This window comes from Piliocolobus tephrosceles, chromosome 1 (genome assembly GCF_002776525.5).
Source record: "Piliocolobus tephrosceles isolate RC106 chromosome 1, ASM277652v3, whole genome shotgun sequence".
In the NCBI taxonomy this organism is placed as follows: domain Eukaryota; kingdom Metazoa; phylum Chordata; class Mammalia; order Primates; family Cercopithecidae; genus Piliocolobus; species Piliocolobus tephrosceles.
The window spans coordinates 165505858-165532795 of NC_045434.1; the positions used below are offsets into that span (position 1 = coordinate 165505858).

Below are 26938 nucleotides of genomic sequence, written 5' to 3' on the forward strand. Positions count from 1 at the left end.
GAACATGTTTGTAAACAAACATGGATGAAATCTCAGGTAAGAACAAAAAACCTCTAAGAAACATGCCTTGATAAGTCATAGGCAGAATGCAATGAATAATCTTGCTACTATACATAGGTGTCTGATACACAAAGGTCATATTCATAGGCGCATCAGCAATGGCACTTTCCAAAGTTTCTCATGTGACACAAAAGCCTTCACAGTAAGCTGATTAGCAGCTATTGAATTAAAAAACTTAGCAAAACTTTTTATGCTTTATGTCTTTAACCATATGTAAAATACATAAATCTCACTCTATTTCTCCATTTGAAATTTCTTCAGACATTTTCTAAGCATACCATCTTTCTAGGCCTTTTAGCATTCTATAGTCAAAGATGAATAAGATCACACTGTCTACCCTGGTATCATAATTTAAGAGAGAAAAAAGACACACTGAGAAATAACTATATACTGGATGAGAATTAAATAATAAAAGCATTAACACAATGTTGATAAAACAGAAACAGAAGCACCCGTGGAAATCACAAAAGGGGTGGCATGAACTTTAATGGATGAATGGAAGTCCAGCAGGTCAAAAAAAGAAAACAGAAAAGGCATCAAGGCAAAGTGAATAATATAAACAAAGACATGAAGGCATAAAATCTATGTTAGGTTTGAGAAACAAGGACAAGTTCAATGTGGCTGAAGCACTGGTACTAGGGGTGAGGTGGTGAGGGCAGGAAATGAGACTTTGGGAGAATCATTCAATTAACATTATTATTATTCCTATGAGAAAATATGCAGAACAGAAACAAAAAGAATAATCACCTTATATCTTTGATAGTTGCTCGTTTTAGTGGATCAACCTGCAGCATATGCATCAGGAGAGTGGCGACAGAACGATTGAGATATTCTGGGATATAAAAGACACCGCCTCGGATCTTCTTAAATAATGTAGGTACATGCTCATCATCAAATGGGAGAGTGCCACAAAGAAGAGCATACAAGATAACACCACAGCTCCATATGTCAACTTCAGGACCCGCGTACAATCTAAGAAAAAAGATGACGACACAAACCTGAAATGCAAGTATCACTTTTTCCCTCTCTATGTACCCTACTTCTATATACAGGTAGTCTACATTCAGTACATATTCATTTCCAAGGTCTTTAATGAAGTCCACGGCCGCTCCCCAGTATTCAATGTTTGTTCCCCAAAGAGAGTAAGGGGGCTAGCCAGCTACTATTCAAGTCTGCCAAGTGAATAGGGTATTTTTATTTGTCACAAATTCATTTAACTGAAACACACTAATTAAAAAATATAATACTTTCTGTGGTTGATTTTTGAGGGGAACAAAGTAGATGATCATGAACTTGAAAAAATACTATGGTGTATAGGCTAAATCTTTTTCCCAAAGAACTATTGCAAGAAAGAAAATATACATATAATACAATTTTTACCCCGGCACACCTTTAAAGAATATTTAAGGCTGGTCACGGTAGCTAACGCCTGTAATCCTAGCACTTTGAGAGGCTGAGGCGGGTGGATTGCTTGAGGCTGTGAGTTTGAGGCCAGCCTGGGCAACATGATGAAACGCTGTTTCTACTAAAAAATACAAAAAATAGCCATGGATGGTAGTGTACACCTTAGTCCCAGCTACTCTGAAGGCTGAGGTGGGAGGATCACCTGAGCCCAGGAGGTGGTACAGCGAGTTGAGATTGTGCCACTGCACTCTAGCTTAGGTGACAGAGCAAGACTCTGTCTCAAATATATATATATGTGTGTGTGTGTGTGTGTGTGTATCTATATATATATATATATATAGAGAGAGAGAGAGAGAGAGAGAGATTTAAAACATTAAAGTACTTAATTAGTACTGTGTAGACAGTATCCTGTATCACAGTATCCTGAGTACTTACCACTTCCATTCTCATCACCTCCTAGCTCATATGACTAAAATTAGTTTTGATCCAGATAACCTATGCTTATAGTATTATTCCTTTTTTCTCTTACATTTCAACAGCATGACAATTCCTATGATAGCATATTACCATACTCAAAGCTGGGTCTGTGGTAACAAAGTAAATCTCTACTATTCTAATGAAAAGAATGTAATCTGTTTATATAAAAAATGGTGATTGTTTTCCAAAAGAAATGCTATGAATGCCACGTGTGAGTATAAATCTAGCAGCCACACTGGAAATCATTTGCTGTATTCTTCAAACTCCTTGCAATAGACTGAATGCTTATGTCCTCCCAAAATTCATGTGCTGAAATTCTAACCTCCGAGGAGACAGTATTAGGAGGTGGGGACTTTAGGAGGATGATTAGGTCACTAGTGCAGAGTTCTCATGAATGGGATCAGTGCCCTTATAAGAGCGACCCCAGAGAGATCCCTCGTCCCTTTCTCCATGTGAAGTTACAGTGAACATATGGTAGTCTGTTAGGAAGCAGACCCTCACCAGATACCAAACCTGCTGGCACCCTGATCTTGGACTTCCCAGGCTTCAGAACTGTGAGAAATAAGTTTCTGTTGTTTATAAGCCATTGACTTTATTGTATCTTTCTTATAGCAGCCCACATGGACTAAGATAATCCTGTATCTGCTATTTGCAATAATACTTTTACCATATTTTCTCTCATAGGATTCTGTTAACTTTCAAAATCACACGTTGATCACTGTAGAAAGACTTGAGTTTACCATTGCAATCTGTATAAACATTTTTATAATGTACCAGTGAATAACTTACATGAGTAACTACATAATCTCTACTTGTGTAGTTTAATTTCATGAAACAATATTGTCCCCCCAAATCTCATTCTTCCAAAGACAAAATATAAAACAATGCTCTATATACATCGGAAAATATGCAAGGTACTATTAAAGAACTATATCTAATAAATAAATAAAGACACTAGCTTAAATTTAGCAAATTCTTACTCTCTTATCTGCACTTTTGTAAAACGAAAGATTTGTTAAATCAGGATCCACTTCAATTATTTTTCTAATGGGGAAAACTTCGTAAGTATATAATGACATCTAAATGAAATGTTTAACATTTTTTAATATAACCATTATCCCTTTAACAATGGAAAAATAAATGAACAATCCATTTCTACCATGTTAAAATCTTACCTTCCATAGAGAATATATTGTAATTAAATGTTATCAAAATGACCTCAAGATTACAAAAAGCTTATGCTTCACTGATTATTACCTGCCTGAGATGACTTCAGGTGCTGCATAATTTGGAGATCCACAACTAGTTCTCAGAAATTCACCATCTGACATCATATTAGACAATCCTAAAAATAAAAGTAATGTTTACCTGGTGCTAGATATTTTTTAAAGTAGATAAAGTCATATAAATATGAGCACATTTTCAAGTCCTTGATCCTGCATACCTCATTGGTTTTTTTAGTGCTAAAAAAAAAAAAAAAAAAAGGCAGTGGAAAGCATTTAACCGGAAAGAGACCATCTCAGAGTGCTTACACTATAACAAAAAACTAAAGCACATCACATGTATGAGTGAAACTAAATTTCCTTTCTAAATAAAAATGTTGATTCCCATCACAAATGAGGTTATTCTGAAGCATACTGACTTTCCCAAACATGAAAACATCAAAATATTACTTACCTTTTCCATAGACAAAAGAATAAAATACAGACTACTACTTTTTTGCAAAAGCCTCTTTAAATTCTGTAATTAGAAACCAGATGGGCCCCAACTCATAAAGAGATTATGCTTCAAAAGTTAATTTAGAAATATTTAATTCAACATAGAAAAAATAATCTATTGAACCAAAAATCTAGTTGAGCTATAGTACTAAATAAGTTTCACGATTTAGACAAGGAAGAGAAATAGAGAAAGCAATTTTCTAGTTTTTAGATTAAAGACAAGGTATAGACCACAAGCAGGCAACAATAGCTGGTACCTTTCTATCTCTCTCTTTAATCTCTCATTTCCTAGTCTTTTTCTCAAATACCCTATTAAGGCATCCTTTCCACATACGTTTATCCCAGAAAGTGTTTGGAGTATAAAAATCACACTTTATGTGCCTTTTACCTCTGACAAAAACTATTCCCTAATGAAGTTATTAGATGTTACCCTAAGGACCTCTTTGTGGATCAATTCAGAAGGGCTTTTTTCCAACTGCATGCAAATTTTCAGGTACCTCAGTTTATACGCATTCATCAGGGAAAGTGCCCATACTTTCATGAGATTTTCAAAGAAGTTTGGGACTCCTCCCCTCTCTTCAAAACAAAAAACAAACAAACAAAAAAAACCCCCAAAACCAGTTATGTATCATTTCCTTAGGAGAAAATGCAGATTGAATGGATTTATCTTGATGATAGCCATCTAACTTCTCTGGAGGTATCTGCATTTTTAAAGTGTATTTAAGTGAATAGAAAAAGCTACTGAGGAGATTTCAGCTAATCCCTTTCCATGGTACAGAATGTACAAGGTTGACATGAAAAGTTCTTATTTCAATGAATTGTTATGCTTTAAAAGGTAGCTAGTACATTTCTGAACAACCCAGGAGTTACACACCAAAATCAGCTATCTTGGCATTCATGTGTGCATCCAACAGGACATTCTCTGGTTTCAGGTCTCGATGAACAACCATATGCCTATGACAGTAATCCACAGCAGACAGAATCTGTTGAAAGAGCCGCCTGGCTTCCATCTCTTCAACCTATCAAGCATAAAAGAAACTGCATTAAGAATATCTGGGGCTGGGCATGGTGGCTCACGCCTGTAATCCCAGCACTTTGGGAGACTGAGGCAGGTGGATCACCTGAGGTCAGGAGTTCGAGACCAGCCTGACCAATATAGTAAAACCCCATCTCTACTAAAAATACAAAAATTAGCCAGGCATGGTGGTGTGAAACTGTAGTCCCAGCTACTCGGGAGAGTAAGACAGGAGAATTGCTTGTACTGGGAGGCAGAGGTTGCAGTGAGCTGAGACAACGCCACTGTGCTCCAGCCTGGGCAAAAGAGCAAGAGTCTGTCTCAAAAAAAATAATAATAATAATAATAATATCTGATACATATATTTAACAATATTTTTAATTTCATAATCAGGCTACATATAATTAAGCAATCTCGAATTATGTTGGAGATCTCAACAAATCAGAAAAAACAAACCAATCAAAAGCTTGTCAAAGCTCAACATGTCAATAGACAAATTTTTCTTTGTTGCTAAGCACTAATATTTAAATTTCAATTAATATTATTAAATGTGCACAACGTTTTGGGGAATTGACAGTAAAACAAACTAAAGCAGAACATACGTGAAAGTGCTAAGACAAGGAAATAACTGATCTTCAACATGATTTTACGGAACAGATTTTGAAAAGCATAGGCATCGTGTTGGCAATTAAGTGGTACATGTTTTCTAAAATCAGTATTTCAAAAGGTATGCTTTTTAAGAAGGAAAATTTGTCTAACACTCTATATGTTTAGTTGAGCATTATTATAAAAGCGACTTCAACCTTGAAGATATCTTTGCATTGTGCCATTTCCCAATACTTTCCTTTTTATTAGTGTAGAGGTTTAGTGTACCAGATAGTATGTTACTCACCCGTCCATGCTTACAGATGTAGTCAAATAATTCACCTCCAGACACATATTCCATGACCATAAAAAAATCTGTTGGAGTGCTGATCACCTGGTATCTTTTTTGTTAATAAAAAACGTTAACAAAATATGTTACTTTAACCAAAATCAACCTGGTATATCTACTCTTGCTACAATTTTCTATTTCAATGTTTTATAATACTTCAGGCAACAAATTATATGTTATCAAAATAATCACAGAGCAATAAACATGGACCATTACAAAATTACTCTATTTCTTGAGGCTGGTGGCCATTCCTTCACATTCTCCCTTTCATGTTTACATAATTTTTGAAATCTTTCCCTCTTCAACAACTAAGTTAAGCATTGATTTTTTTTCCATATAAACAAAAATTTGTTTACAGTCAAAGGAGATGAGGTATCACATATTTAAAGCTAAATAGAAAATATACTTGGACCAGACATTGTGGCTCATGCCTATAATCCCAGCACTTTGGAAGGCCAAGGTGGGAGAATCACCTGAGCTCAGGGCAATGTTTTGGGGAATTGACAGTAAAACAAACTAAAACAGAACATACATGAAAGTGCTAAGAAAAGAAAATAACTGATCTTCAACATGATTTTATGGAACCGATTTTGAAAAGCATAGGCATTATGTTGGCAATTTAGTGGAACATATCTTCTAAAGTCAGTATTCTACCAGCCTGGGCAACATAGCAGGACCTCATTTCTGTAAAACATATATATATTTTCCTGGACACATAATATGATACTACAGAGATACATTCAGCAAAATCCAGAAAGTGAAAAATGACCATTTCTTCAACAAACAAAATGCAAGAAAAAAAGGCAAAGGATAAACAATATGTTAAAAGTAACTCAGGAGACATATTGACCAATTATGCTGAATAGACTTATTTTGATTCTGATTCAAATAAACCAACTTAAAAAAGCATTTATGAAACAATCAGAAAAGTCTACATGCTGATTAGTGGTGGATAATGTTGTTAATTATTTTAATTAAGATGTGATAATGATACTATGTTTATGTTATTTAGAATTTAAAAAGTATTTTCTAGAGTAAATATTGAAGAGTTTACAGATTAAAAAGATAATGTTGAGATTTGCTTCAAAATAATCTGGCATAGGGGAAATGGGGGGGAACAGATAAAACAATGAATTGACTATTGTTGAAGCTGAATAAGACATACATGAGTTCGTCTTACCGCTTTACTTTTGTAAATGTTAAACAATTCCCATCATGAAAAATTAATTGTGTGTGTGTGTGTGTGTGTCTGTGTGTGTGTCTGTGTGTCTGTGTTTCTAGGCATCCAAAGCTGGGCACATTAAAAACTAAGAAAAAAAATTAGCTTTATTTGATAAAAAAATTTTTTTCCCAAAATCTACAACTTACACCTCTATACACAACTTTACCAAACCAAGTTTTGGAGACTTTAAAATTAGTTATTTCATTTTTTTTCTTTTGTTTGAGACAGAGTCTCACTCTGCCACCCAGGCTGGAGTGCAGTGGCCATGTTCTTAGCTCACTGCAACCTCCACCTCCTGGGTTCAAGCAATTCTCCTGCCTCAATCTCCCGAGTAGCTGGGAATACAGGCATGCACCACTATGCCCGGCTAATTTTTGTATTTTTAGTAGAGACGGGGTTTCACCATGTTGGCCAGGCTGGTCTCGAATTCCTGACTTCAAGTGATCTGCCCGCCTTGGCCTCCCAAAGTGCTGGGATTACAGGCATGAGCCACCGCACTTGGCCAGAAGAAATATTTTTAATGGCAATCATTAGTCTTTGGGAAGAAACATGGAAAGGTATCCTAATTTATATAAAATAAATGAATATGGCTGAAGAAGAATTGAGACTATTTCAAATGAACTTTGGAAAGGTAATTACACCGAGAACTCTAGAATAAATAGTTTCATAAAAGCTATCTTTACAAGCACCAAAGTGAATAGTGTAGGGCAGGTGCATCTGCTGTAGCACCTCACTGTAGGCTGGTCTGATTTAGTAACAATTCTCAATCACTTTTGTGCTCTGTACATCCTAGATGGGGCACAAAAGAAAAGAAGTGATGACATTCTAATAAATAAATTTAGCTGCAATTTCTGAGTATATCACAGGTATTCAACAAATATTCTTGGAATGAATTATTTCATGAAACCTCTAAATCCTTAGCAGCCACTGTCTTACACTAAAGGCCAGTCTAGAGCAATGAAAGCCATAACATGACTAAGCACTTACTGTCTGCCAGACATTAAGCTACTAAATGGTGACACATTTATTGAGTACCTACTTGTACTCGGTGAGACTAAAAGTTGGTGCCTCTACTCGTGGAGCTTACAGTTTAGTCAGAAAGACATTAAATATTCTCTTCAAACACAAATACGATCTCCAGTAGCCTCTCAATTTAGAATCTTCAGAGGTTTCCCATTGCTCTTAGGTCCTGAATAAATCAGGCCCTTGCCATCTCCGTTGTTTGGTCTCACCTTTAAGTCACAACACTGAGTCACACTACATTTTTCAGTGTTAGTCATGCTGTACCTCCTCCTGCTACAGCTCCTTTGTATAAGCTGTTTTCACTGACCTGAATCCTATACTACGACCTAAGCCCTAATCATCCTTTAGATCTCAGCTTAAAAGTCACTTCCTAAGTCCAGGTGAGGTACCTTTTTGCACTCACAGATGCGTTCTCCTGAGCTTCAGAACACATACCTCAGTTTGTAATTATATGTTTTTATTATTACAATAATTTGATTAATGAATATGTATTTAGTAAAGTGCCTATAACAAAGTAGGTATTTATGTAAATGTATAAATTAGCACTTTTAAATAATGTCAGTGCTTGGAGCCAAAACCAGAGTAATCTGAAACTGAAAAGTCATAGCAAAATTACAGCAAAACTTCAACCAATCAAATTTCCCATCGTCCCCCACCCCTAACCAGAATGGGGTAGGGACAAAGGGAAACAAATTTCAAAAGGAAGAAGTCCTAAAAAGACAGTTTTACATTAAAGATTTAGTGGAAAAGGCAAATTCCAGGATTACGTTCTAAACCTGGCCTGAGTAAGTCAAATCTCTTGTACTCTCTAAAATACAAGTATATTGAAGCATTATAAAAAATTCAATCATGAATCACTCATACATATCAGTATTATTTTCTTAGTACAGCAGAGAAGTAAACTACTGTACTTTAAAAATTTTTCGGATTGGCAAAAAAAGAAAAAAAAATTAATTATCCAGAAAAATCCTAAGCATTTTCCAGTTGACCAAGTTATATTCATTTTTAGGCAATAGCCACATAAAATAGTATACAAAAATAAAAAAACAGAAATCTTTCCAAAGTTAGGCAAAAATCAACATTTATAAGTACACCTTTTTGGTGATCAAATCTATTGAGATTTTAGAATATTATTTACTTAGAATATTATTTACTAATATTTAGAATATTATTTTAGAATATTATGTGGCTACATACACATAAGATTTTTCTTTAGTTAGAACTCAGTTACGTAGAAATGTATCAATCATGCTTGCTTCATGACACTTGTCTTCAGTAGTCCATGAATGATCTTTTATTTAATTACTATCTTTAATAATGTAATACCTACAAACCCATCACTCAGACAAAAGGCCAAGACCTTGACAACAGCTTCCATCTAATTCATACAGGGATCTGCCTTCCCCATCCCATTGCTTCTCACCCAATGTAGCTGTCATCCTGAAACCCCTGTTAATCCTTTCCTTCCCACCTCTTTTATTCAGTTTATATATGTACATATGCATGTGTGTATCCCCTCTCTCTACATATACATATTTCATATATATGAATAATTCAAATTCATATGTTAAACTGTTCTTTGCTTTAAAAACCAGGTATCACACTCTATGTAATATTCCAGTAGTTATTTTATTGAGATTCATTCCTATTGTTGTGTTTGCTATAGTTATTTGATTTGACCATTGTTATAATATCCTATTGTGTTTATTCATCTATTCTACACTAAAGAGTATTTAGGTTGTCTCTACAATGTTGCTATTATTTGCTGCTGTGAACATTAATATGGTTTGTATGTTCATCCCCTCCAAATCTCATGTTGATATGTGATTCCCAATGTTGGGCATGGGGACTGGTGGGAGGTGATTGTAACATGAGGATAGATCCATCCTTCATGAATGGTTTAGCACCATTGCCTTAGTAATAAGTGAATTCTTGCTCAGCTCCTGAGAGAGCTGCTTGTTTAAAAGAGCCTAGCTCTTCCTCCATCCTCTCTTGCTCCCCCTCTCACCATGTGACAACCTGGCTCCCAGTTGCCTTCTATCATGATTGTAAGCATCCTGAGACCCTTACTAGAAGTAAAAGCCAGCACCATGTTTCCTGTATAGCCTGCAGAACTGTGGGCCAATTAAACCTCTTTTCTTTACAAATTACCCATCCTTCAGTATTCCTTTATTGTAATGTAAAAATGGACTAATACGAACATTCTTCTATATGGCAAGATTTTCTCCTTGATATTTACTGATGAGTATAACTGCTGAGTCACAGTTATTGTGCACGTTCCAATTGAAAAGATAATGCGAATTGTTTTCCAAAGAAAGTTTGGCAGTGCTAAAATCTTTAGAAAACTGGTGGATTTATATATTCTCCAACACTTGCAAAATACCATACACATTTCTTTGTAGAAAATGCTGTGTCTTTTGCCCCTGTTTATTGAGTTGATAGTGCTTTTCTTATTTATGTATGGACATATAGAATAAGTCAAATTTTCTATAACATTCTAGAGTCTAAGGTAATTAAGGTCTTGGTTATTAACTTTGTAAAAGTATATGTTTTCAATCATCATTTCACATTGAATTTGGCTTTCACTTCCTCTATAAATAAATCTGTACATATCTCTAAAGGATAACTTAAAAAATATATGTGCATATGCATAATATGCAATATTGTTATCATGCATAAATATCAAAAATCATGAATGTCATCAAATATCCAATCAGAAGATTTAATTATACAAATGCAATCAATATATTGTAATTGGTTGATTCGTCTCTTACGTCTCTTCTAATTTATAGGTTGCTCCTCCAACTCTGTTGTTTTTCTTACATTCTTTTGTTGAAGAAACCAGTTAGTCTATGCTAAAGAGGATTCCACAGTATCAATGTTGTTGTTCCATCCTTTATAGCAGCATAATGCACAATTTCTAACCCACTCTTAAATCTAGAGATGTGATCAGATTTCAGTCTCATTTTTGCAAGTTTTGATTTGAAAGACTAGGTAGTGTAGTGCACCTCTAGCCAAAGGCATATAATGTGTCTCTTTTTCTGATACAGTGGAAGGCACTGTTGATCAGAGCCTAGATGCATTAATTTACATTAATTTAATGAAATTTTAAATGCTGGCAAATTTGCATAGTCTAGTAATGAATGAACTCTGATCTAAAAGAAATTCTTACCCAAAACTTCCTCAAAAATCTCTTGTCTTTGAAGTGCAGGCCATCAGATAATGCCTCCTAATACCTTTTCACATTATAGTCATCAATCAATCTTCTTACTAACTCCTTCTCATTCTGAATTAATGTCTTCTTCCCCACTGCTACCACAGTCACTGTTTTAGGTGTAAGTCATATCTTACAGATAACCTGTGATGTAAACAGACATGTTAACATCATGGTGCTCTAGAGTTCGGTCCTTGGACTTCTTGTTTATCTGTACTCATATCTTTAGTAATTGCATCCAGTCTTAAGGCTTTAAATATCTTAACATATGGTCTTTAAGTTCTTTGAATGCCTCATTTCTAATTATCTTTTCTTCCGCCACACATAGCCAACCACTCCGTGGTCATATACTTTCGAAGACTAACTCCTCGGATTATGCACTGGATTGTCTCCCACACCTACCAAGGGACGTGGCTTCTATAATTAGTCCCTCTTTCTTCTGTATCCATTCCTTCCTCTTGACTGAATCACTACTTTTGGCATACCAACATTCTATAATATCTCCCATTTTAAAAAGCTAACCTTGTTTAGACTCCACATTCTCTTCTGGTTACCACTCCTATGTCTCTCCTCTCCTTCCTATAGTTACTGTCTCCCCTTTTTTATCTCATAGGCCCTCTTAAACCCTTTACATGAAGTTTTTGTCCTCATCATTCCAATAAATTGGTTCTTTTCAAAGATAACAGCAACCTCCACATTGTCAAATCTAACAGTCAATTCTCAGTTCTAATCTTACCTCAATACTTACCAGTAAAAGGGACAGTCGGTGATCTTTCCATCTTTCCTGAAACACTTTCTTCTCGTGGCTTCAAGATACCCGATTCCCCTAATTTTCCTCCCACCTCGCTGACCATTTTCATTCTCTTTTACTGGTTCCTCCTCATTTTTCAGACATTTTAACAGACATGTTAGCGTCATAGTGTTCTAGAGCTCAGTCTTTGGACTTCTTGTTTATCCATACTCACAACCTTGGCAATTTCATCCAGTCTTAGAGCTTTAAATATCTTAAATACAGTCTGTCTGCTGATGGCTTCCAAATTAATCTCTCTAGCTTACACCTCTCCCCTGAACTCCAGATTCACTTATTCAACAGCCTACTTACATCTCTATTTGGATGCCTAATAAGCATTTCAACTTCATAAAACCAAAATTAAATTGTTGAAACCACCCCCCTAACATCCCACCTCAAACCTGTTCCTCCTACAATCTTCTCCACTTCAGTTACTGGCAACTCCATCCTTGTTTTTTTGCCGAGGCCAGATGCCTTGGAGTCATCCTTAACTTCTTTCCTCTCAGAACTCACATTTTATCTGCTAACAAATGCTGTTGACTCTACCTTGAAAGTACATACAAAACAAGGTATTAATTCTCAACACTTCTACACTATGCTCTATTCCAAGCCAACATCATCTTTTACACAGATTACTGCAATTGATTCCTAATTGGTTTCCCTGCTTCAACTCTTGCTCACCTATAGTCCAAACGTAAGTCAGATCACATCACACCTCTAATCAAAGCCTTCCAATGGATTCTCATCTTACACAAGAGTAAAAGCCAAAGTCCTTACAATGACCTATAATGCCCTGCACAACTTGGCTTTATGTCTCTGACCTCGTATGTTATTCTAATCCTCCTAGATCATTCTGCTCCCTTGATCTCTGGCCTGCAGGAATTTCTACTTTCCTTTGTATTTGCTCTTCCTTCTATGTGTAACATTCCCCCTCCAGATATCTACATGGCATATCCCCTCACCTCTTCACTGTCTAACATATGACATAAAATGTAAGATTTATTGTCTTTCCCTACCACCCTTCCACCACACACTAATACAATCTCCATAATAACAAAGATTTTGTTGTTGTTGCCTTTTTGTCTGCTGCTGTATCCCTAGTGCCTAAATGGTGTCATTTGTTGAATGAATGGATCAACCAACAACCTGCCTTTCTGGCCTTATTTTTCCACTTCCCTATATATACTCTGTGCACCAGATTGTTTGTTCCCAATACACCATACTCCTTACGCTTTCATTCTTTTGTTCTTGCTTGGACTCCTAGAGCCATCAGGACCTTGTTCAAATGTCACCTCTTTACGGAGCTACAAGTAATTGTTGAATACCTACTACTGTGCTAGTTGCTGGAGAGATAAAGATGATATACGATATCTCCATTTACATGTCTAATGGATTCTTAGCTTAACATAGCCAAAACAGTATCCTTAATGTTCACCTCTCTCTAATGTTTCTTTTCCATTCTCCCCATCTCAAAAAATGACACCACTATCACTACCTAGTTGCTCAAGCCAAAACCCAAAATCCCAGTTGCTTAAGCCAAAAAAAAAAAAAAAAAAAAAAAAAAAATCCTTTATTTCTCCTCCTTATCTAACCCACCAGTAATTCATTAGTTCTCCCTCCAAAATACACATCAAATCCATCAGTTTCTCGCCATCTAGACCAGGGCCATTGAACACAACTTCCTACAATGATAGAAATGTTTTTTATCTGGTCTGTCCAACACAGTGGTCACTAAACACATGCAGCTATTAAGTACCTGAAATGTGGCTAGTGTGACCAGACAACTAAATTTTTTGTTTTAATTAATTTAAATTTACACAGCCACATATGGCCAGCAGCTACTGTATTAGCCAACACAAATCTAGATTATCGCTTTGGTTAAAGCCACCATAATCTCCCAGGTAGACTACAGCAATAGCTTCCCAACTGGTCTGTCTGCTTCTACTTCTGCCACCATACCCATTCTATACTATACTCATATCATGTTACTTCTCCAACTCTCCAAAAATTCCCATTTAGAACACAATCAAATCTCTTAGCAAGGCCTTCAAATTCCTTTGTTATCTGGTCCCCATCTACTCTTAAAATTCCTGAACTACTTCTCTTCTCCTCACTCCACTCCTGAGATTACATAATCTTCCTTTGCCTACAACACTTGAAGTTTGTTTCACCTCTTTGATGTTGCTCTTCCCCGTCCTTTGAAAACACTCTGTCCCCAGATTTTCAAATGTCCAGATCTTTACCATCCTTTAGGTCTTAGGTCAAACCTATCTTCTTAGTGAGGCTTCCTCACACCTAACCTAAATCAGCCCTTCTTCTTTCCTAGTCACACTCTGTGACGGCATCATGTTTCATTCTCATAGCATTTATCTTTGCCTAAAATGATCTTGTTAATTTGTTTACTTACTGTCCAGAACATAAAAACACAAGAAAGAGACGTTGTTTTTCACGATTATATCCCCTATGCCTAGAACAGCACCCATCCCGTAGTAGGTGCTCAATAAAAATTTGAATTAAAAAAAAAAAAGCCATAATTCCTGCTCCTAAGTACTTCAGTCTTGTGGGAAATACCTATAAGAAAATGTGCAATTACAACACAATTTAAGGGCTTTGGAAAAGGTGAACATTGAGTGCTTTGGGAGCAAAGAGGAGTTAGAGCTTAACCTAGTCTTAGTGAGTAAAGTAGGTTTTCAGGGGTACAGTTGATCCTCAGACAATGTGGGGGTTAGGGTGTCAACCCCTGTGCACTCAAAAATTCATGTTTAACTTTTGACTCCCCCTAAACTTAAATACTAATAGCCTACTGTTGAGCAGAAGTCTTGCAGATAGCATAAATAATTAACACACATTTCACATGTTAAATGTATTAGATACTGTATTCTTACAACAAAGTAAGCTAGAGACAAGAAAATGTTATTAGGAAAATCATAAGGAAGAGAAAATGTACTGACTACTCATTACGTGGAAATGGATCACCATCAAGGCCTTTATCCTCATCATCTTCATATTGAGTAGACGGAGGAGGAAGAGGAAGGGGAGGGGTTGGTCTTGCTGTCTCAGGGCAGCAGAGGCGGCATAAAATCCAAGCATAAGTAGACCAATGTGGTTCAAACCCTTACTGTTCAAGGGTCAAATGTAATTGCACTTAAAAGACAAGTCAGAATTGGCAGCCTAGGGAAAGAGAGATGTGGATAAAGTATTCCAAGCAGAGGAAACGGCTGAAATACAAGAAGCAAGATGGTAACTTGACAGATCAAAGAAAAATGGATAAATTCAGAGGACACTTAGGAAAAAAAGTACAGACCTTAATGATTTGTTGTATGTAAGAAATGAGGGAAAAGAAGCAATTAAAGATTTTGCCCAAGTTTGGGGCTTAGGAAACTGCATGAATGGTATTTTCATTTACTTTCCCTCCACTCTCCCACCCCCAAAAATACAGAGGAGTAAGTTGGAAGAGAGAGAAACGTTTAGCTTCAGGTGACTCTGTGACTTCAGAATGTGAACATCTGATAAACAATTTGATAAATGAGCTCAGAAATCCAGAGAAATAAAAGGACCAGAAATCATCAAGATTTGGAAGTCTTCAGCATAGAGATGGCAAACGGCACCATGGTAGTAGATGAAATCATCAAAAGAGGGTTCACTAAGAAAATTGCAGTAGCTCGGTGTACTTGACTGCATCAATATTTAACAGCCAGGAAGATAAAGAGGGGCCCATAAAAGAAAGTTTTCGGAAAAAACAAGAATGAAAAAAAGAAAACAGAAGCCTGAGGTGTCATGGAAACCTAGAGACATTTCAAGGTGGTGCTGGCAGTTAATGATGTTAAAAAGCTGGCCATACGTTAAATAAGATCGACTAAAAAGAATTAGACAGGCCCGGTGTGGTGGCTCACGCCCGTAATCCCAGCACTTTAGGAGGCTGAGGTGGGCAGATCACGAAGACAAGAGATCGAGGCCATCCTGGCCAACATGGTAAAACCCTGTCTCTACTAAAAATACAAAAATTAGCTGGGCATGGTGGCGGTTGCCTGTGGTCCCAGCTACTCAGGAGGCTGAGGCAGGAGAATCACTTGAACACAGGAGGCGGAGATTACAGTGAGCTAAGATTGCGCCATTGCATGCCAGCCTGGGCGACAGAGCGAGACTCCGTCTCAAAAAAACAAACAAGCAAACAAACAAACAAAAAAGAGTTAGACAGACAAAATCAAATCATCTCTACCAGACTAGCAAGCATTCATCTTTGGACCAAGTAAAATCAAGTTGCATTAAGAACTATGGAGGAAAGAAAAACAAGGAAAGAATCAATTCAACAAATTCTACTTCATGGGAAAGTTTGGCTTTTTCTTTAAATCCTGTTTGCTCCTTTTAATTTTCTACCAGTGGGTTTTAGGTTATTCATTTGTAATTTTTTTTCAATTTGGATTAATAAAGAAATCATGCAATAAATATCCTTCATTCTTGGCATTCAGTGCCCAAACTTTCTTGCTAATTCCAGAGTTCCATTTTTGCAGTAAGGAAACTATTCCTGACAGTTAGTCCAAGGCTACACAAAAGAAAACCACTGAAAGGATAAGGTTGCTCTCTCTGTTTAAATCACTAACACTATTAGAGACTATGTCAATAAGCTTGTACGGTAGCAAAAATACATGAGTGGGGTTTTTTTTGTTTGTTTGTTTTTTGTTTTAAGATCAGACCTACAATTAAAGAGGCAATGTAGCTGAATGAATTAATTTCAAGGCTGGAAGCCAAAAGTTTTAAACTGCAAATTCACCTCTACGAATTACTTTCTGACCAACTCTGACAATCTTCTATAACCCTTCAGAAAATAGCAAATAATTAAATAATCCTGTATCAGAATGAGACAGCCAAACAAAAATAAAATGATTGAAAGTAAATAAAGAAATGGAGGCAAGAAAACACTGATAAATATGACATCACAAATAAATCTTTGGGCCTGGGTGCAGTGGCTCAAGCCTGTAATCTCAGCACTTTGGGAGGCTGAGGCAGGCTGATGGTTTTGAGCTTAGAAGGTCGAGACCAGCCTGGCAAAATGGCGGAGAGCCTGTCTCTACAAAAAATACAAAATTAGCAGGGTGTGGTGGCACATGTCTGTAATCTCAGCTACTTGGAAGGCTGAGGCATGAGAATCATTTGAATCTGGGAGGGGAAGGTTGCAGTGAGCCAAGATTGCACCACTGCACTCCAGCCTGGGCAACAGAGCTAGACTCTGTTTAAAAAAAAAAAAAAAAAAAAAAGGAAAAGCAGCATTAGAATCCTCATGACAACTGCAACTGCTTATCGATAAAATCTGATTTGTGCTTTTAGGAACTGTAGAGATAGTAGGACTCATACCCAAATGGGTAAAATTTCCTCAAAATCTTTCAGGGTTGGCATTGTAAAAGTGATGAGGTCAAGGTATAAGGCAAATATGGAAAGATCTTTCCCTTCTCCACTTTCTTTCTAGCATATGACACTTTTAGTCTGGCCATTTCAGCTTTCTCTTCTCATAGGAAGTGGACACTCAGTGGGGAAGACAAAGAGATTTAGCTTAGATGTTACCCAGTAACTAGAACAAAGTCATTAATAATATGGAGTTGAAGTCAGAGATGGACTGTTTCAGTTAAGTGAAAACCATTTGATGGCCGGGCACGGTGGCTCAAGCCTGTAATCCCAGCACTTTGGGAGGCCGAGACGGGCGGATCACGAGGTCAGGAGATCGAGACCATCCTGGCTAACACGGTGAAACCCCGTCTCTACTAAAAATACAAAAACTAGCTGGGCGAGGTGGCGGGCACCTGTAGTCTCAGCTACTCGGGAGGCTGAGGCAGGAGAATGGCGTAAACCCGGGAGGCGGAGCTTGCAGTGAGCTGAGATCCGGCCACTGCACTCCAGTCCGGGCGACAGAGCAAGACTCCGCCTCAAAAAAAAAAAAAAAAGAAAACCATTTGGAATAATGAAAGAGGACTGGAATTAGTTTGTAAATAGCTAATTCCTGCTCTGGGCCAATGCTACCAAATACTAGGGATTATACCAGTGACAACACATTTAATCCTCAAATGAGGTATCCCATTTTCAAGTTAAAGAAACAAAGGATAGGAGAGGTGAGTCACCAAGATCATGGGTGGAATTTTAATTCTTATGATAATCTTTAAAAACCTCGATATACATACTCTGGACCATCTAATACATAGGTCCTGGATGATAACCTTATAATCAAGTACTGCCATGCAATTTCAGGGACCTCATTTTTTTTTGTTTATGTTTATGACTAAGTGAACTTCAAGTGAAGATCATATGACATCGAAGCTTACTCTAGGAATGAAGATTTCATAACAGTGATGTGAGAACTGAGTCATCACCGGTCATCCACACCAATCCCATAAAAGCCTGCTCTGAACAGTCAGTGGCATACTCATGCTGCCGGTAAGATGCACTGCATGGGTCCGTTCATTAAAAATACCAAATAGCCATAGTTCACTAACGATAAGTACAGCAGTAAAGACTAAAGGAATGTTCCAAATCTCAACAATAACTGGACCAGCCATTTATTTAAGGATTTCAAGAATGATGCTGTATTAGTTTCCCATTGCTGCCATACTTCAAACTCAGTGGCTTTAAACAACACAAATGTATTATCTTACAGTTCTTTATCTTAAAATCTTGACACATGTCTCAGTGGGCTAAAATCAATGTGTCAGCACAGCTGTGTTGCCTTCTGAAGGCTCTGGGGCAGAATTTCTTTGCATTTCCCAGCTTGTAGAGACTGCCTGCATTCATTGACTCATGCCCCCTTTTCTCCATCTTCAAAGGCAGCAATGGCTAGTTGCGTGCTTCTCACATTTTACCATTCTGATGTTGTCTCCAAGTTCAGAACTTTTTCTCTGACTCTTTTCTTCTACTCTTCTCCTCTACTTTTAAGAACCACTGTGTTAATATTGAGCCCACCTACATGATCCAGGATCATCTCCCTAGTTTAAGGTCAGCTGCTTAGCAATGTTACCCTTTGCCATGCAACCTAACATATTCACAAATTCTGGGAATTAGGAAATAGACATGGGGGGGGGCGGGTATTATTCTGCTTACCACACTTACATGCTACTCTTGTCATCAAGTAAACAACATAACTCCACAGCGTTATCAAGTTGTTCCCATTAATGCTGACATTCAAAGATTGCTCACTGACAATGGTCAGCCTAAATACAATGTCTGATTTTAATGAACAGGCAAATAACATCTCAGAGATATTAATGCTGTTTTATTTATTTATTTTTGAGACGGAGTGTTGCTCAGTCGCCCAGGTTAGAGTGCAGTGGCGCGATCTCGGCTCACTGCAAGCTCCACCTCCCGGGTTCACGCCATTCTGCCTCAGCCTCCCAAGTAGCAGGAACTATAGGCGCCCACCACCACGCCTAGCTAATTTTTTTGTATTTTTAGTAGAGACAAGGTTTCACTGTGTTAGCCAGGACGGCCTCGATCTCCTGACCTTGTGATCTGCCCGTCTCAGCCTCCTAAAGTGCTGGGATTACAGGCGTGAGCCACCGTGCCCAGCCTAATACTGCTTTTTTAATAGTATATTTGTGTGAACACGCTTTCTCTGTACCAATCTTATTTGACTCACGATATAAATTTAGTATTTGATCTCCTCCTACTGTTTCCACTATTAAACTCTCTAACAATGATTTGGTTGTTATAAAACACTATTATTTGTCACATTATAGTATTGATACTGCTTTGAATTCCATTGATTCCAGTGTGGATTTTTTTGTATTTAAATTGTGAATTTCTTTTGGTTTCATAGTTGCATTCAAACTATATACATATAAAGTTTATATGTAGGGCTTTGTTTCTTAAGTAATGGTATGTTAAAAATAAGTCAAAATCGGGGATCCATAAATTTCTTTTTTCTTTAAAAGGAATTTATATAACTCTCAGTTTTAAGAAAAACTGGAGTGCTGGAGCATTAACAGCATGGCATTTGGAATCAGGTTTGACATCGACTACCAGCTCTGTGACTTACTAGGTGTGTTGCCTTGGATAAGCTGCTATTACTTCTTAGCTAATGCAGTTTCCTTGTCTATAAAGTAAGCCTACTTTAGACACTGATCACGAAGATAACATTAAATTAAAGATGTAAAATGCTCCATACATTCAGCAGAACCGTGACAAAAAAAAAAAAAAAAAAAATGCTTGGTACAGTTCCGGACCACTACCAGGTACTCAATAAGTAAGAGCAATACTTATCTTATAAAACTGTATCCAAGCTTAAAGATAAATGAGACAGTTGTTAGCGTCTAGCATGTTACATTTTCTCAACAAATATTAAACTGCAACTTTAAATGATTGAAAGAAACACAGTATTGCACAATTAATATTTGTATTTTCTAGGGTCTAGTCAATTTTAAAATATTTATTTATTTATCTTTCAATTAATTATCTTATTTATCTCTATATTTACCTGACTTTTAAGTTTGTAATTTATTCCAAGGGGGAAAAAACACATTTGCCTTCCTAAAAGCTTTATGATTATAGTACTACTTTCAGTTCTACGAGTAACATACTATGTGAAATAATCTTTGACATATACTTTCCAACTTTCGAAAGAAAAAAATACCCTGATATGTTAGTGAAAATTGACTAGATAAAAATTATAAAAATGAATCTAGAAATGTCAAAACCTTGAATGACATTTAAAGTTGGATAAGAATCAACTTCTAAGGCTTCATTCATCACTTGAGAAGAGTACCAATTTAGAAACAATGTCTGTTCATTCTAACCAAGAGTGTGCAAAAAAAGGACTCATAAAGGTTAAATGAATTAACACTTGCTGAATGTGAACATGAAAAAACATCTTTGTAAAAGGTTAACAATAAACAATCATTATAAAATTCCTAAAAAACATTTTAAGACAGGTGTCTCTTTGTTATTATCAGATACAAAAATACTTACAGTTTGATAATATGAGGATGACGAAAGAGTTTTAGATTTTGAATTTCTCGTTTTATTTTTCCAACAACATCTAAACTGCGAATCTTCTGTCTATTTAAGATTTTAACTGCCACTTTATGGCCTGTTAATTGATGTTCTCCAACTAAAGGAAAGAAAAAGGAAAAAAAATGTGCTGTTATTTCAACATAATCATTTATTCATGCTTCCTTCCATTGTGCCCTAAACTTCTCTATTCATGTATACCATCTTTATAACACTTGTCGTACAAAACTACAGTTCCTTTTACTTCTATTTCTTCTATTAGAGTATGCACTCTTTGAGGACAGAAATTGTATCTTAGTCATCTCTGTATCTTTTGCACCTAATAGAGATGCTCATATTTGTGGAATGTTTGTGAAAATGATTACTGAATTCTATATTCTTACTAAAAATATAATCAACTTTAGAACATTGTTTGGACAGGAGAAAACTCACTGTTCCATTAATCTCTTTGTTTCTCTTCTTCTGTTTAATGCCAGTCATTGTATTATAGGAGAATAAATAGTGTAATAAATCAAAAATTCAGAATAATTACTATTTCAACAGGAAATTCACACATGGCCCTTTTTTGTGCCTTTTACATAAAGTCCTCTTATTTTCCCCCTATTTGATGGGATCTCTATCTCTTTCAAACTGTTATAGTATGTTTATAAGACTCATGTGTCATTTACCATTCTTAATCTATTATAAACATTTGCATTTGTGACAAATCATGTGACCTGAGCTATTAGCTCATAGTCGCCTTGGACAAGATGACCAGTGCTCATCCGAATCTCTCAGGAAGTATATGTGCACAGTGCTTTGTACACAGAGATGCTAAATCAATATATTCTATGTTAAATATAGTCCTTCTGCTTTTTCATATAACACATTCATGGCATCCACACTATCAGTGATATCTTTAAATACCATTCAGGTGAAAAATCCCTCAGTCAGGGAACAAATTTGTCAGCTACCTCTCCCACTTTCCTCAATTCTATTCTAAACTTTCACCATTCTCCTCAAAACATGTATCTAACCCTCCTTTCAGTGACAAACACCCTTTTTATTTCTTTAGAGAACGTGCAGTCATTCGGAGTGACTTTCCCTTTTTATTTATTTATTTTGAGACAGGGTAATGTTTTGCTATCCAGGCTGGAATACAGTGGTGTGAACGTAGCTCACTGCAGCCTCAACCTCCTGGGCTTAAGTGATCCTTCTGCCTCAGCTTCCCTAGTACCTAGGACTATGAGAATGTGCCAGCATCCCCAGCTGGTTTTTCTTTAAGTCTTTGTAGAGATGGGGTCTTACTATGTTGCTGAGGCTGGTCTTGAACTCCTGGGCTCAAGTGATCCTCCCAAAGTGCAGGAATTACAGGTGAACCCCAATTTCCTCTCTTAAAGGCTTACTTCTATCCACATCCCTCCTCCTATTCAAAGCCAGTCTCATCAAATTTGGCCTTGAACCCATCTTTTCTACACTTTCTTCATATTCAACCTTTTTTCTTTTCTTTTTTTTTTTTTTTTTTTTTTTTGAGACGGAGTCTCGCTCTGTCGCCTGGGCTGGAGTGCAGTCACCGGATCTCAGCTCACTACAAGCTCCGCCTCCCTGGTTTACACCATTCTCCTGCCTCACCCTCCCGAGTAGCTGGGACTATAGGCGCCTGCCACCTCGCCCGGCTAGTTTTTTTGTATTTTTTAGTAGAGACGGGATTTCACCGTGTTAGCCAGGATGGTCTCGATCTCCTGACCTCGTGATCCGCCCGTCTCGGCCTCCCAAAGTGCTGGACCTTTTTTCTTTTCTAATAGCTATTTCTCTTAAGCCTATCCAAATCATATACCCTCCAAAACTTTTCCATTGATCCTGTATCTTCCTCTAGTTTCCAACTTGTCTCATCAAAATTTCTCAGAAGAGTAGTTACAGTAATTACATTTATTGCCTTCTTTTCCTCCCTTATCACCATTCCTAAATTCACAGCTATCTGGTTTCCACCTCCACTCTACGGATACCAAACGGTCACAAAATACCCATTAATTAACAAGGCATGGATACTTTTCAGTTCTCAGATTACTATAATCTCTGTTTCATCAGACACCATACCTCTTTTTGGTGGTATTTCTCTCTCCTGTTTCTCCTACTAACTTTCAGATGGTTTCCTTTATGTCCTCTGCCTGTTCTTTTGAAGGTTAGTGTCCCCAGGTTTCAAACCTAGGCCCAAGGTAGATCCTTATATTATGTCATTCATCTCCCATAGTTTTAATTATCACCCATATGCCAGTGACCTCTGTCCCTCCTTTAAATTCATATTTCAAGATTAATATCTCACAAACAACTCAAGTTCAACACATTCTAAACTAAATTCAAGGGCCGGGCATGACAGCTCATGCCTGTAATCCCAGCACTTTGGGAGGCCGAGGCAGGTGGTTCACTTGAGCCCAGGAGTTTGAGACCAGCCTGGGCAACATGGCGAAACCCCGTCTCTACTAAAAATAAAAAATTAGCTGGGTGTGGTGGCACATGTCTGTAGTCCCAGCTACCTAGGAGGGTGAGGCAGGAGGATCCCTTGAACCTGGGAGGCAGAGGTTGCAGTAACCCAAGATGGTGCCACTGCAATACAGTGTGGGTAACACAGTGAGACCCTGTCTCTAAAAAAAATGAAAAATCAAAACCAAAACAAAAAAACCACATTCAACATTCTCCTCCTCTTCCTTACCAAACCTGCATCTTCTGTTTCACTTGGTACCACATAGAGTATATGCTACAAATGAAAAAGTCAACTGATATAATCTCCTAAATATTTCTTGGAGTCATATTTTAACTCATTTTGAGGAAAACATTAATAACGATGACAAAAGTGACCATTAATGACATTTATTGTTTATTATGTACTAAGCTTTATTCTAAGTGCTAGGTGCCCTGCTCTCTCAACCCTACCACAACTCTATGGAGTATTATTACCCTCCAGTGTATAGATGAGAAACCTGAGGCACAGAGAAGCTAAATAAGTCACCCGAGGTCACACAGTAAGTGATGACACAAAATCTGACCTGGGCTGTCTGACTTCAGAGCCAGCATAACTGCCACACAGTAATACCCTCAGTCAGAGTACTCCAAACATGAAATGCAATGACTTAGGAAGAACTAAGTTTCTGTTGCTGGAGATTATTTTCATCTTAATAACTTTTGCAAACTGTAAATTATGTCAAAAAATTTAATGAAGCTTGAAAGTTACTTTCTCAGCATATAAAACAAACAAAGTGAGACAAATCAAGTTCAAGCAATATAACTTACTAACATTCCAAAATATGTTTCCAGGACTCCAGAAAAACCTTATCGATTTCTAGGAACTTTCTATTCAATTAAAATAAGCTAAATGGTTTCTTGATGCCTGAGTAGTTTATTACTCATCTTTGGGAATTTTATAATACCCAAACACCTTGCCAGGGTGGTCTAACAAATACGTCTCTCTCCTCAAATCCCTGATCGCCTCAATGAAATAACTAGCACTGAAATCCCTACAATGGGGATTTAGCCTTTTTTGCCAAATAATGCCATAATTGGTATTTAACCATAATTAAATCCAAACTTAACCACATTCCACCTGAAAGCTGAATGAATGTTCCTGAAAATCTTGTAATAAATACAGATTTAAGGTCAAGAATTTCTTCTACGTATATTATACATATAAACTTTTTTTTTTATTATACTTTAAGTTCTAGGGTACATGTGCATAACGTGCAGTTTTGTTACATATGTATACTTGTGCCATGTTGGTGTGCTGCACCCATCAACTCGTCAGCACCCATCAATTCGTCATTTATATCAGGTATAACTCCCAATGAAATCCCTCCTCCCTCCCCCCGCCATGATAGGCCCCGATGTGTGATGTTCCCCTTCCCGAGTCCAAGTGATGTCATTGTTCAGTTCCCACCTATGAGTGAGAACATGCGGTGTTTGGTTTTCTGTTCTTGTGATAGTTTGCTAAGAATGATGGTTTCCAGCTGCATCCATGTCCCTACAAAGGACGCAAACTCATCCTTTTTTATGGCTGCATAATATTCTGTGGTGTATATGTGCCACACTTTCTTAATCCAGTCTGTCACAGATGGACATTTGGGTTGATTCCAAGACTTTGCTCTTGTGAATAGTGCCGCAATAAACATACGTGTGCATGTGTCTTTATAGCAGCATGATTTATAATCCTTTGGGTATATACCCAGTAGTGGGATGGCTGGGTCATATGGTACATCTAGATCTAGATCCTTGAGGAATCACCATACTGTTTTCCATAATGGTTGAACTAGTTTACAATCCCACCAACAGTGTAAAAGTGTTTCTATTTCTCCACATCCTCTCCAGCACCTGTTGTTTCCTGACTTTTTAATGATTGCCATTCTGACTGGTGTGAGATGGTATCTCATTGTGGTTTTGATTTGCATTTCTCTGATGGCCAGTGATGATGAGCATTTTTTCATGTGTCTGTTGGCTGTATGAATGTCTTCTTTTGAGAAATGTCTGTTCATATCCTTTGCCCACTTTTTGATGGGGTTGTTTGTTTTTTTCTTGTAAATTTGTTTGAGTTCTTTGTAGATTCTGGATATTAGACCTTTGTCAGATGAGTAGATTGCAAAAATTTTCTCCCATTCTGTAGGTTGCCTGTTCACTCTGATGGTAGTTTCTTTTGCTGTGCAGAAGCTCTTTAGTTTAATCATATCCCATTTGTCAATTTTGACTTTTGCTGCCATTGCTTTTGGTGTTTTAGACATGAAGTCCTTGCCCATGCCTATGTCCTGAATGGTACTACCTAGGTTTTCTTCTAGGGTTTCTATGGTATTAGGTCTAACATTTAAGTCTCTAATCCATCTCCTCATCTTGAATTAATTTTCATATAAGGAGTAAGGAAAGGATCAAGTTTCAGCTTTCTACTTATGGCTAGCCAATTTTCCCAGCACCATTTATTAAATAGGGAGTCCTTTCCCCATTTCTTGTTTCTCTCAGGTTTGTCAAAGATCAGATGGCTGTAGATGTGTGGTATTATTTCTGAGGACTCTGTTCTGTTCCATTGGTCTAGATCTCTGTTTTGGTACCAGTATCATGCTGTTTTGGTTACTGTAGCCTTGTAGTAGAGTTTGAAGTCAGGTAGCGTGATGCCTCCAGCTTTGTTCTTTTGACTTAGGATTGTCTTGGCAATGCGGGCTCTTTTTTGGTTCCATATGAACTTTAAAGCCATTTTTTCCAATTCTGTGAAGAAACTCATTGGTAGCTTGATGGGGATGGCATTGAATCTATAAATAACTTTGGGCAGTATGGCCATTTTCACGATATTAATTCTTCCTATCCATGAGCATGGTATGTTCTTCCATTTGTTAGTGTCCTCTTTTATTTCACTGAGCAGTGGTTTGTAGTTCTCCTTGAAGAGGTCCTTTACATCCCTTGTAAGTTGGATTCCTAGGTATTTTATTCTCTCTGAAGCAATTGTGAATGGAAGTTCATTCATGATTTGGCTCTCTGTTTGTCTGTTACTGGTGTATAAGAATGCTTGTGATATTGATGGAACGTACCTCAAAAGAATAAGAGCTATTTATGACAAACCCACAGCCAATATCATACTGAATGGGCAAAAACTGGAAAAATTCCCTTTGAAAACTGGCACAAGACAGGGATGCCCTCTCTCACCACTCCTATTCAACATAGTGTTGGAAGTTCCGGCTAGGGCAATCAGGCAAGAGAAAGAAATCAAGGGTATCCATTTAGGAAAAGAAGAAGTCAAATTGTCCCTGTTTGCAGATGACATGATTGTATATTTAGAAAACCCCACTGTCTCAGCCCAAAATCTCCTTAAGCTGATAAGCAACTTCAGCAAAGTCTCAGGATACAAAATTAATGTGCAAAAATTATAGATATAAACTTTTCTTCGTGTAAATCGAAACAAAAGAAATTATAAGAAAAGGCTTGGATGTCTCAAGGTTTTATTACCATTCATTTATTCAATCTTAAAACATTTGCCGAGCATATGCAAGAAATGGTCATCATAGACACATGAGAAGAGATTTTTTAATACACCTCCAAGTTTTTTGGAGGGTGGGGGACAGCAATAAATAAACTGAAATGAATCTT

The 26938-nt window shown here is 37.1% G+C and overlaps 1 protein-coding gene across 2 annotated transcripts in view; it reads right to left on the reverse strand.

Annotated features, from left to right (window-relative positions):
• PRKAA2 (protein kinase AMP-activated catalytic subunit alpha 2) overlaps positions 1-26938 on the reverse strand; it is a 62641-nt gene that overhangs the window by 10684 nt on the left and 25019 nt on the right. Inside the window, exons 2-6 of one of the 2 annotated variants that reach the window (XM_023187742.1) lie at positions 20804-20945; positions 5567-5660; positions 4534-4678; positions 3199-3286; positions 808-1032 (exon numbers count right to left, since the gene is read on the reverse strand). In XM_023187742.1, coding sequence (XP_023043510.1) covers positions 808-1032; positions 3199-3286; positions 4534-4678; positions 5567-5660; positions 20804-20945 — 694 coding nt within the window. Of the gene's footprint in view, positions 1-807; positions 1033-3198; positions 3287-4533; positions 4679-5514; positions 5661-20803; positions 20946-26938 lie in introns of both variants that reach the window. The other variant, XM_023187736.1, reaches the window with a different exon arrangement.